At 33.7% G+C, this 13,606-nt stretch overlaps 1 protein-coding gene across 1 annotated transcript; it reads left to right on the forward strand.

The window, feature by feature from the left end:
• Positions 1–12,182: 12,182 nt before the first annotated feature.
• On the forward strand, positions 12,183–13,154 carry LOC106832600 (olfactory receptor 2AP1-like). The gene has a single exon (XM_014843436.3). The coding sequence runs from the start codon at positions 12,183–12,185 to the stop codon at positions 13,152–13,154; it is 972 nt and encodes a 323-aa protein (XP_014698922.3).
• Positions 13,155–13,606: the final 452 nt, after the last annotated feature.

Below are 13,606 nucleotides of genomic sequence, written 5' to 3' on the forward strand. Positions count from 1 at the left end.
GTCCTATTGTGTAGAGTTTTTCTAAACAAAGTAGGGAGTTGAACCCATGAACAAAAGCTTAAGAGGAGTAGAAGATTTGCTCTTATTTTGTCAGTGTCACTTACTATGATGGATGGATCTCAGTGTCTCAGTCAGAGTCCGGGCAAGAAAGTGACGGTACTCTCAAATTGGAATAATTCAGAGAATCTTTAGGAAGAGAGTATTTAAAGATTGGGGGGCGGGGTTAGATAATTGTCACACAGCTCATATGATGGAAATTCTATATCGCTTGACTGGAAAGTGCAAGGAGAAGTATTAACTGGAACCTGGAGAATACTAAACTATGAGAAAAAGCCACCCACCAGGAGTTCTGTTCTGGGAAGAGGAAGGCTGCCATCCCAGCCTTATTCTGCTCTGACTTTCTCACATTTACTGCTGGTGCCTCTTCTTGATCGAGCCAATTCTGTGGCAGATGACAAGAATGTCTGTTGATGCAGTATATAAAGGCCAGCCTTCTGGGGCACTGATCAGGATGGAAAAATTCATGAGGGGGAGATGAAAATATCCGACACAAACCGCTATATATTCTGCAGCTAATGTGATGCAAAGATCAATCATTTAATGTGTTTTAAGTGACTTTTTAAAAGATCTATTGAAAGGCGGGGATTTGTAATTGCCAAGAATTCGTGGTGCAAATTCTTTATATGAGTTGCTGGTTTAAATGAGGTTATTTAATAAAATTACCTTAGTATTAATATTTGGTGACATGATTCTAGATTTCTTTGATTATTGGCTAAATAAGATATTAATTTTTATTAATCAGTTGTTACTTCTTAGAATTTATACAGCAGTTTTCAGGCAGTTGAGAGTAAAAAAATTATGCAAAATGATGATTCCTTGTGGAACGAAACATACACGCTTGGCAGTGAGATGATCACTAACTTGAATTCAGACCCCAATACTCAGTAACAATTTATTTATCCTCCGTACACCATCATTTCTGTACAGATTTGTGGCAAAGTCACGAGAGTTTTCACTGTACTATTACAATGTAATATATTCAGAAAGCAGGGACAGTGGTTATTTACGAACCGCTTAGCCCCTGCACTTATTTTGTGAGTCTTAGGAGAAGGCAGGAACCATTTTCCAAGGAACAGACATGAAGACCAGATACATAATGCACCAGATTGCTTTATGGCTAGTTTGTAGGCATGTAACCTAAGCTTAATGAGTTGGATTTTGAATTGCGATTTAGTCGTGCAAAGAATGGAGACAGTGGGGATTCGCATGAGCCACAATGAGACTGCAGTAGCAGTGGCGGTTGGCAGCGTCCAGTTCTGCTAGTGTGATCTCAGGCTGTGGCATCCAAGTTTTAGTTGTGGCCTCAGCAGTACGTTTGCACAGCTGATTCTGGAGTATAAATTTGGATTTTCACTGTGGTCCTGACTGCTGCTTATTCTTGCATTTCCCTTCCCAGTAATACGTGGGGTTCTTCTCAACACCTGTTAGAATGGCTATTATCAAGAAGACAAGAGGTAACAAACACTGGTGAGGTTATGGAGACAAGGGCACCCTGTAGCTCTGTTGGTGGCAATGTAAATTGACATAATCACTATGAAAATCAGTGTGGATGTTCCTCAAAAAATTAAAAATAAAACTACCATTCAAGACAGCAATTCTGCTTCTGGGTACGTGTCACAGGAAATGAAATCACTATGTTGAAGAGATATCTGCCCCTCATGTTTATTGAAGCATTATTTACAATAGCCAAGACAAGGAAACAACCTCAGTGTCCATCTACAGAAGCCTGGATAGAGAAAATGTGACATCAATAAAGTGAAGTACGATTCAACCATAATAGAAGGAAATCTTGATATTTGTGACATGGATGGAAGTTGGGGGCATAATGCTAAGTGAAATAAGTCAGGCAGATAATGGCAAACAATGTGTGATCTCACATATATGTGTGATTTAAGAAAAAAAAAACTCATAGAAAAAGAGATCAGATGTATGATTGCCAGAGGCAGAGGGTAAGGGTGGGGAATTGGATGAAGATGGTCAAAAGATACAAACTTCTGGTTTTAAGATAAGTAAGTACTGAGGATGCTATGTACAACATGATAATTATAGTTAACATTGCTGTATGGTATACTCAAAATTGCTGAGAAAGTAAATCCTAAAAGTTCTCATCACAAGGAAAAAAATTATTTTGTAGCTATATAAGGTGATGCATGTTAACTAAAGTTATTGTGGTAATCATTTCACAATATATATATGTCAAGACCTTATGGTGTACATCTTAAATTTATTAAGTGCCAACTATACATTATGGAAGGAAATAAATAAAAGTAGTAAAATCTGAAAATAAAATAAAATAAATGTTACTTCTGATTCTTTCATTATCTATCTTGGTGACCTTAGTCAAGATATAAACTATTTGAGACTCATTTTGATAATCTATAGAGGAGAAGTTTCTAAAATTATATGATACAAAAATTTGACAGCAATAAGTAATAAGGTATGTATTATAAGTGGCAAAGTAGTTCAGAGATGAGTTAGGAGTTTTCATGGGCTAATCTCAAAAGGAGTTTAAATTTAAGTTTAAAAAGAAGCATGCCTTGTTTTTGACAGGGAATGCAGATAGTGGAGGGCAAAAAGCAAGGAAGAAAGTTTAGTTAGTTTTCATGTTAATTGACATTTCCTCTTTTTCTTATAACCTTGTTTAATAGATTGGGCTTTTATAAATTTTATGAATTTACAAGCTTTTGTTTCTAATTATAATCAGGGTATTTAAGTTCTCTTAAGTACTTTCTATAAAGTATATATGATTACTGTTGTAGACTGAGGTGTGCCCCTCCCCCAAGAGATGTAGAAGTCCTAATCTGGGGTACTTGTGAATGTGACCTTATTTGAAAATCGGGCATTTAGAAATGTAATTAGTTTAAGATGAGGTTATACTAGGTTAGGGTGGGCCCTAAATCCAATGACTAGGGTCATTATATAAGGAGAGAGAGATGTAGAGACTCAGAGATACACAGACCCATGTGAAGATGGAGGCAGAAGCTGTAGCGATGCAGCTACTAGCCAGGAACACCAAGGATTGTTGGCAAGCATTAGGAGCCAGGAGAAAGACAGGGTATATGTCCTTTCTCTCTTGCACTCACCTGATTCTCATGAGAACAAGGCAAGGCTAGCCTGCTGGAAGCAGAAAGCTCATTCATCCCAGCTGAGGCTATTCTAGATTAGCTTCCAGCCAATTGATTCCCCAAAATGTGGAAGAACCCAGTCCAGATGAGCAGAAATGCTCAGCTGAACCGTAGACTCATGAGCAGTGACAAACGCTTGTTGTTTTAAGACACTAAGTTTAAGGGAGATTTGTTATGTAGAAATGGCAGTTATAAAAGATGCATAGCTAATTCTAGGTAATGAAACTAAGAATCTCGTCTATCAGATGCGTCCTTGACTCTAAGAGAAATTGTTCATACAATGAAGCACAGTACAGAGAAGGTGGAAATGTTAACTATGAATTATACCAGAATCAGTTTCTTGTACTCGCCTTTATTGCTACCCGCTTGATTTATTGAATTCTCCCTGCTTTCATCTGCTTGCATCTCCGAATATTAACTCGATCCTCGAGCTTCTAATTTTTTTTCTATCTTTTACTTAGACTATCTTACATTTGGATCTGAATACTACATTGATCACAGCATGAACTATTGGTTCAGTCAGGAAATAATTCTAACAACCCCGTTAGCCCTCAGATACCACTACGCTCAGTATAGTCCCTATGAATTACCCTTTAGAAAATAAAACACTCATCTGCTCACTGAGGTTTATAATAAAAAGTGATAAATAATAGCTATAAATAACATTTGCTATATACTGTATTTAAAAACTGCAGAAAAGAAAAAAATGGTAATGCCCTCATATCGAGTATCTGTGGAAAGTACACAAAGGAAACAATATATTCGAATATCTTTCTTTATCCCTGTAACGTTAATCGGACAAGTTAGAGTTGGCAATTAGTAAAAATAGGTCTTCATCCCTTTTCCTTCTGAGTGGCATTTAACTGCCCAGTTACAAAGCTGATAAGTCTTTCCCTAGTGAATTTATCTACTCTGTGAGAGTGGGCTCAGAGGAGAATAGTAGAACTTGACACATACATAGCACTGACTACGTGCCAATCTCTGAGCTAAAACTTATTCATCATGGTAAACCATGGGGTAGATGCTAATATGATCTCCCTTTACAGGTGAAGAAACTGCAGCACAGAGATCGTAGAGATGTTATTGTGATTTTCTTTCTCATTTCCTATTGCAGATTAATTTATCAGTCATTTCCTTGACCCATTTTCAACCCATATCCTTAGGACTTTATCTTCTGTCATAAGTGGTTTTCTGTCTTCTTATTAAATAAATTAAGTTTATTCACTAAAAGGAAACATAATGCTAGCTGGTGAAAAATAATCAGCTATTTTTTCCCTCATCCTACTGCAATTATGTGGCATGGAATGTATACTGAAAAATATCTTCTATTTGAGAATGCATGCATCATATTCAGAGGACTGCTAGTTTCGGATTCACTGTTTGAGGTGCTAAAATGTTCAAAGTTAACTATTGGCAAAATGGATTTGAAACATATATTTATGCCATAATATAGAAGAATCTGGATGCCAGCTAATGTATTAGAAATAGTAACGTGGGTAATGGGTTGGTTTTTAAGCAGGGTAGTTACAACTTTAAAATTGGACAAAGGGCATGATGGGTGGTACAAAACACAAGCTTGATTCAGAGAGACCAATTAGGATATTACTGTAGCACAGCTAGTGTGTGATGTTAACCTCCTGTTATAGTACTAGGGGAGAGACTGAAAATAAAAGGAACAGCGAAAAAGGAATCACAAAGGAGATACTTGATAATTCGTTGGCTTTATGAAACAAGATAGAAAGAATAACAAGATTACTTCAGACACAGGAAAGTAGTGGACTCAGTCACAGATTACAGATTTCAATCCAAGGATTTAGAGGATGGATGAGTTGAAAAGATAGCATTTGATAAGGCTTATAATCATGCAATTATGTACATATAATTTTTTTATATAATGCTAACACGCTTCTTTTCATATACATGCTCATGTCTTTTTTCTTTAAACACACATTGATGTGAATCTAAGTAATGCAAAATCTGTGAGTGCAAAATTTTTCTTCCTATTCTGGTCACATATCTATTCCTCTGTTCATGGGTTAGAAGACTCAATATTGTTATGTCAGTTCTCACAAAAAATTGTCTGGAGATTCAATGCAATTCTAATCAAAATGTCAACAGTCTTTTTTCAACCTTCTTTTTACAAATTGACAAGACGATTCTAAAATTTTAATGGAAATTCAAAGGACCTTGAATACCCAAACCAATCTTGAAAAAGAGGAGTAACTTAATGCTATCTGTTTTCAAGACTGATAAAGATTAAGTAATCAAGACATTATGGTATTGGTATAAATATAGACATATAGATCAATGAAGCAGATAGAGAGTCCAGAAATAGACCCACACAGATAGGTGAATTCATTTTCCAAAAAGTTCCAAGTAATTAAATAAGGAAAGGATTATTGGATTATTATTTCAATAAAAAGTGTTAGAACAATTTCTAGTCATATACAAAATAATGATAACCTTGATGCTTACCTCACATTTTTTGCAAAAATTAATTTGAAATAGACCATAGATCTAAAGGTAAGGTTTAAAACTATAAAACTTGTGGAAGAAAACAGGATAGTGATATTTGTCTGTCAAAGATTTCTTAAGATATAAAAAAGCATGAAAAAAATTAAAAAACCCAATAAATTGGACTTTATAAAAATGAAAAGTTTTCTTTTTAATTTCCTTGCCAAGAAGACTGGCCCTGAGCTAACATCTGTTGCCAGTCCTCCTCTTTTTGCTTGAGGAAGATTGTCAGTGAGCTAACACCTGTGCTAGTCTTCCTTGATTTCATGTGGGACGCTGCCACAGCGTGGCTTGAGGAGTGGTGCTGGTCTGCACACGGGCTCCAAGCCTGCAAGCCCCAGGCAGCTGAAGCAGAGTGCCCAACCTTAACCACCATGCCACCAGGCTGGCTTCTAAAAATGAAAAGCTTTATTCCTCAAAACACACTGTCATAAAAATAAAAACGTAAATTAAAGACTGAAGAAAATGGTTATAAAATAGATCAAGGATTTTTTTTCCAATATATACGAAGACCTTTTACAGCCCCAACATAAGACAATCTACTATAAAATGACAGAAAATTTAAAGAGATACCTCACTGAAGAACATATACCCATAATAAGCAAGCACATGAAAAGATTCTTAACATCTTTAACCATTAGGGAAACGTAAATTAAAATAACACTTAGATACCATTACAAACCCGATAGAATGACTAAAATTAAAATGACTGATCATAGCAAGTGTTACTGTGGATGTGGAGAAACAGAACTCTAGTATCCAGCTGTAGAGAATATAAAATGCTATGACCTCTTTGGAAACAATTTGACATTTTCTTAAAAATTATATACACCTACCATACAACCCAGCCATTCCACTTTTAGGTATTTGCCCACGAAAAATATAAGCATTGCGTTCACAAAGATTTGTAAAAAATATTCATAGTAGTTTTATTTGTAATAGCCCAAATTGGAAATGTCCAAGTGTACTTCATCTAAGAAAAGTTTAAAACAATTTATGGTACATCCATAAAATGGAAAAATTGCTCAGAAATGAAAAGGAAATAAATAATTGGTTCACAGAACAACGCGATGAACCTCATAATAATTATGCTGTGTGAAATAAATTAGACAAAATATATGACTCTGTGTGTAAACTTCTAGGACATGTACATAATTTATGGTTACAAAAACAAATCGATTTTGTGGGAATGGGGTAGGATGTGGAGAAAGAATTAAAAAGGGATGTGAGGAATTTTTAGGGTTCAATGGATATATCTATTACCTTGATTGTGGTTAAATTTTCACAGGTATATAACATATCTCAAAAATCATCAAATTGTATATTTTAAACATGTGAAATTTGTTATAAATATATTATACCTCAATAAAACATAGTATCTAATTTAGAAATCCAATCTTGTTTAAATAAATCCTCAACAAATGTTTACTGAGGAAAAAGATCATGCTCTATGCCCTTCTTGCAGGGAATATACGTATATAAAAACAGTTCGATGTATCATAAAGAAACTGGTAGTTGCCCAAAACTTCCGCAGGCACACAGAGAAGTTAGTAGATATTTCTTACATAACACATTACAAAGAATATCGGTGTTGAAGCAAACAGCAAAGCAATTCAATGAAAAAGATCACTGAGAAAGTTTGGCAGCATCCATGTGGCATTCAATGAAAGAAAGGTCCAAGAGAATATAGAGAGACTAGTTATCATTAGAGCAATTCACTTATCATTTCACAATATGAGATAAGTGCTAAATAAATCACATGAGGAGATAATATATCAAAGGAAGGAAGGATGGTACTTACGCGTATATGAATCAAGGGAGGTTTAGAATGAAACGGACCTATTTTCCTGAGAAAATATCGGAATAATTAACATGAATATACGTGGTGTCAGACAAGCAAATAATGGCCATCTAGAAGAAGCTCAAATTGCATCTAATAGTTTTTCATATTTCTATTTTGTATATAGAAGTTTTTTATTGATTACAATCATTTTGAGGCATGAATATATTTAGCATTTATATATATGATTTATCTTTATATATATCATGTATATTTTTATATATCTAAATAATGAATGTTTATATATTATATAGTTTATTTATTTTATATATTTATTTATACAGTGTTTATCTTATAGACCCGATGAGTTTTTTTAATATATTGGTTGAATATATTTCTCAGAAAATAAATTGAATTTATATGGAAGATTTATACATGTGAATTGGAGATTACAAGAATCATCTATATAATTCTTTAATTAAAATCCATCTATATAATTTTTAAAAATAGGCTTGAGTTAGAAAAACAATTATGAAGATGACATTTTATTTAACTATATAATCCTGACATTCCACTTCATTTTTTTTGCATTTACTTTGCTTCTAAAAACTATTAACCATTTTGTTTGTGATATTTGCATATTTATCCACATGATTAAATCAGAAATATTAATCAGAAAATTTTTCAGGAAAAGATTACAAACTTCCTTGAATGTGATTCCTGAATGGGAAATGTGATTGATAGTGAAATCTATTTCCTAACTGATCACTTAGGAAGGCCTTTAAGATTAGTATATTTGAAATACTTGATATAAATCAAATTTTTTTGGAGTTTGCTCAAACTGTTTTGGGCTTGTCAACCTTATCTTTTCCTGTTTTTAGGTATCTTTGGATTGCTTTGAAGAACAGGAATAGTTCATTCAAAGACTTTTGTTCCTTTATAAAAGATTAAAAAGGCAAGCTGATATACTGGAATAGTTCAAGTCTACAGAAAATTGATGTAAAATAAAAATCAACTAAAAAATAAGATTCAATTAATATGTATCTACAAGATTCCAAATATGTGCTAGTCACTTTCATAAGTTCCAGAGATCCAGCATTAAATAAAGTCCCTCATTTAGTGGAGCTTACAATTTAGTGAGGATGATAGACAATAAACACACAAGCAAATAAGGAAATGATAGAATTTAGGAGTGATGTGAACAATGAAAAAATCTGCTATGTATAAAATATCAAGCAAGTGAAGGTGTTAGACAGTGATCGAGTAGTGGCTGTGTTGGATAGCACGAGCAGGGAAACTTCCACTGGAGCACGCCCAATTCTGAGATCTGAATGACAAGAGGGAGCTAGTCATGTGACGTCTGGAGAAAGAACATCACGGAAAGATGGAACAGCAGGTGTAGAGGCTTTGAGCTGGCAATGGGCTCGGGTGACTAAGGAATAGCTAGATATCCACTCACATAGAGCAAAACGAATAAGAAGAAAATTGATGGATGCTAAGAGCAATGGAACAGTAAGGGAGGCCTGGCAGGGCATTGCAAGCTGCTTCCAGGCTCTAAAACAGGGCTGTCTTTGTTTTCTTCTTACCTGCTGATTTGACACATCTTTGTTGGAACAGAAAGCTAGACATTCCAGAGCATTTGAAGCAGACAATTTTCATGGCCCAGGGACCATTTCCCAATGGATCCTAAACCTTTATATGCTCCAATTCAGCCACAAAAGGAGCTGATTTGGAACTAAGGCAGAACTGATTCACCTGCTTGAGGTAGGAGAGGGTTGGTGACGGCACCGTTTAACTAGAGACATATAGTCTCCTTATTGTTTTGTTTGTGTACCTTTCATGTTTGCTTGTTGACATAACTGAACGGACAATTTTTTAAATAAAATTTGGAATGCTTTAAGCACAAACAGGTAAAAAACTCAAAACATAACATTTTAGTACATATATTTTTTTCAGGCAGAAAATATTAGTCCATACACAATTAAGCTTAAAGTGGTAAAATAAATAAATGACACATTTTCTGTTTTTCCGCTATGCCTATTCCTCTTCCAACAGATTCAATTTTCTTAACTTTCTTCTTAACTGTAATCTATAACAGTGCTCCATAAGCTAAGAGATATTTCTTAAAGCTTTGGGGTCCACCACAGAAGGAGACAGGAGCTAAACAGGAGAGTTACATATAATTCATCATGATGATGGTTTTTCTTTGAGAGAGGAAATTCATAACTAAAGTTATCCAGAAAAGATTGGGGAAGTTCTTCCACGCCCTTTGAACTACACATAAGTCTTATTTTTCCCTTTATCAGTGACCTAGCAGCAAATCTTTTTAAGACAATGTATTTTTTGCTGAACAGATTTTCTTGGGATCAGGTATTTATTATTTCACCAAATACATACATATATGATTTTATACAAATATGTATAAAATAAACATAGCACTAATATTTATTATAAAGGATTATCATATTTTAGTATGATGATGCAAATATGTTTGATATAAATTTTTCTTCTCATACAAAAATTATCGTTTTGCTCATCGTTTATTTGATAAGTGATGAGACTACTTACTAATATAAATTTTGATTTAAACACATTTATTCATTCATTAAATTGTTTCTACTGAGAATCAATTAGAAATTTTTTTGTAAAAAAATTAAACAATAAAAATTTCAAAATATTAACATTATTTAGTGATTGCAATTCCTTGATTAATTACTTTCTAAGTTGGAATTTTAAGTTAATTAATATTAAGGGTCTCAAAATAGAAGATTACATTGATATCATCAAATTATCTGAATTCTTATACTTGTTTATCTGTACTTATTACAAAGTAGTCAAAATAACATTCAGACATAGATAGCCAAAATTTCAATTGACACAAATTTACATTATTGGTACATTAATGCAGCTATTAATTAACATAGAATTTTTAATATAATAACACAACATAGCTGAACAGCATATTGTACCTTTAAACATACAATTTTCTACAAGAATGCAAATTGGCTGAAGTTATAATATTAGTAACTCTGAAATTTTCCAGATATCATTTTACTAGTGTCTTTTTTAAAAATTTTTTTGAGGAAGATTAGCACTGAGCTAACATCTGCTGCCAATCCTCCTCTTTTTTGCTGAGGAAGAGTGGGCCTGAGCTGACATCCGTGCCCATCTTCCTCTACTTTATATGTGGGATGCCTAAAATAGCATGGCTTGCCAAGCAGTGCCATGTCTGCACCCAGGATCCAAACCGGTGAACCCAGGCCACCGAAGCAGAACGGGTGCACTTAACCACTGCACCACAGGGCCAGCCTCAACAGTAAGTCTTCTAAACTTGGTAAAAGTCCCTTTTTCCTGTATTAAACATTTCTGGAATTTTTACTTTGATAAGGATATAACATGTGTGACTATTGCTAAGTTAATATGTATTATTATAATTTGAAAATACACCAATGTATATAGTGAAACAATTGCTGAAAATAAAAGAATTTTATGATTTCTTGCTTAGGAAAATGCATTCACTTAAAAATATTTCTTCATGTCCGATTATGGAAAATATTAAAAGAAAATTCTGAAGATCTATATGCATAAACTTAATTGGAGCTTCTATTTGCATAAAAATTCTGTAGCATTCATTAAAATAGGGCTATGAGTCTAAAGATGTCAAAAATATATTTTACATTAAAATTTTTACGAAATCTGTACAATTTTCTGGTCTCTGCATAAAAAATATAAAGGAATAGGAGTCTATTCCTGTGGTCAGAGTGTACATGCTTGATATAACTAGAAAAAAACTTTGCTTTATGACTCAGTGTTATGGTAAATTTTTGTAAAGAAGAGGAGAAACAATTATCATTGATTGGGATTGTTAGATAAAATTGTATGTAAAACTGAGCTTTAATGGACTTTTTGACAAACTGTATTGTGCTGATAGCCAGATTCTGCATGCAGCAAGAAAGCACAATCAGTGAGATTATCTTGATTTACTATTTTACCAAGGACTAATCTATATATCTATATTAAATGATGATGGCATTTTTTGAACCTTTCACATGAACAAAGAACTGTAAGCAATATGTATTCCAAACACTTTATTAAGAATTAAGAGAAAAATCTACCCAGGCTTTGAGCTTCAGTAGGTGCACAGAATTATTCTTTAAAATGAGAAAGTTGAAATAAACAAAAAATGCAAGACAGTGAGAAGAAAACAAGCAAACTCAGTGTTGTTCCTGTAGTTCATACCTTACATTATATTCACTTTGTTGACTGATAAACTGAGAGTTAAAAGGCTAATTTAAAAAAACTCAAATAAAACCTACTGTCTAAATTTGCTTTAGATTTATCTATGCACTTGTGACAGCATACAATAACAAAGAGAGGAAAATCAGGATGAAAAGAATAAGAACAAAAATATAAACAAGTTTTGAAAAATAAATATTGATGCTATTTAGAAGAAATGACTGAAAATGTCCCTAAGGAGCAGGACCTTTGTTATTTCTGAAATGAATTAAGAACATGCGTTAATTTTTCATTAAGATATGTGTCATTTTAAAAATAAAGGGTAGAGGAAGATTCAGAGTTTTGAATTTTACTTTTAATTGTTTTTGACCTTGATTTTATGTTTCAATAAAAATCTGGAGCCTTTTGTTTTATTTCAACATTTATCATTATTACTATTCTCTACTGTAATTAGCCTGAAGTTAAAAATGGGAAACCAAACCTCAGTGAAAGAGTTCATCCTTCTTGGTTTGACAAATGACGCCGAGCTTCAAGCGGTGCTTTTCCTGTTTCTGCTGCTAATTTACATCTTAAGTGTCATGGGGAACTTGACCATCATCATTCTGACCCTGCTGGATTATCGCCTCCAGACTCCTATGTATTTCTTCCTCCGGAATTTTTCCATTCTGGAAATATCTTTTACCTCTGTCTTTGTTCCCAAAATGCTGGTCAACATAGGGACTGGAGACAAGACTATTTCCTTTGCTGGTTGTTTCACTCAGTATTTTTTTGCCATCCTTCTGGGAGCAACCGAATTTTACCTTTTAGCTGCCATGTCCTATGATCGCTATGTTGCCATTTGCAAACCCCTACATTACACAACTATAATGAGCAGGAGACTCTGCATTCAACTTGTCCTGTGTTCCTGGTTTTCCGGTCTTTTAGTTGTCATTGTGCCGCATACAATGACTCTGCAGCTGCCTTTCTGCGCATCCAACATCATCAACCATTATTGCTGTGACTACATTATCTTACTGCACTTAGCTTGTTCAGACACACATTTCATAGAAGTGATTGAGTTTGCCGCTGCTGCAGCTACCCTCATCTTCACGTTGGTGCTTGTGATCCTTTCCTACGTATACATTATCAGGACAATTCTGAGAATCCCCTCTGTTCAACAAAGAAAAAAAGCATTTTCTACATGTTTCTCTCACATGGTCGTGGTCTCACTTTCTTACGGAAGCTGTATCTTTATGTATATAAATCCCTCTGTTAAGGATGCAGCAACTTTTAATAAGGAAGTGGCTGTTTTAAACACTTCAGTTGCCCCTCTGTTGAACCCTTTCATCTATACCCTAAGGAACAAGCAAGTCAAAATAGTCTTCAAAGATATGGTCAGGAAGATAATGATTTTTTTCAAAAAAGTGAAACTATCTGAGATTAATTATTACAATAAATAATAAATGTTTGGAAGTCTGTAGATGTACGTTATTGTATTCAAAAATATTTTCTTTATTACATCGCTAATATTCCTATTTGAACATGGTGACGGTAAAACTATTTATTTAAGTAAGCTGATTTTATCACCACTTTTTTGTTTGTAAAAATTTAGAGGCTAGTGTGTGTGTGTATGTATGTGTGTCTTCTAACAGTTTCATAATATTTTTCTTCATTTATATCTTACTTTTAAAGAAAAGGTTTGAGGGAAAGTCAGAATTGGAAATATGAATTCTAATTGTTTTTTACAATTGAAATTTTCTTATCCATTGCCATACGGTCTCCAATCTCTATACTTGTAACTGTATAATTCAATAGATATCCTGAAGAAATTTACTTTAGCTAGTTAATAATAGGTTAAGCAGTATATTAGTGAGTTGATGCAAAGTCAGTTATTTTCAAATTATAATATCCA

Source organism: Equus asinus, chromosome 22, assembly GCF_041296235.1.
Source record: "Equus asinus isolate D_3611 breed Donkey chromosome 22, EquAss-T2T_v2, whole genome shotgun sequence".
NCBI lineage: Eukaryota > Metazoa > Chordata > Mammalia > Perissodactyla > Equidae > Equus > Equus asinus.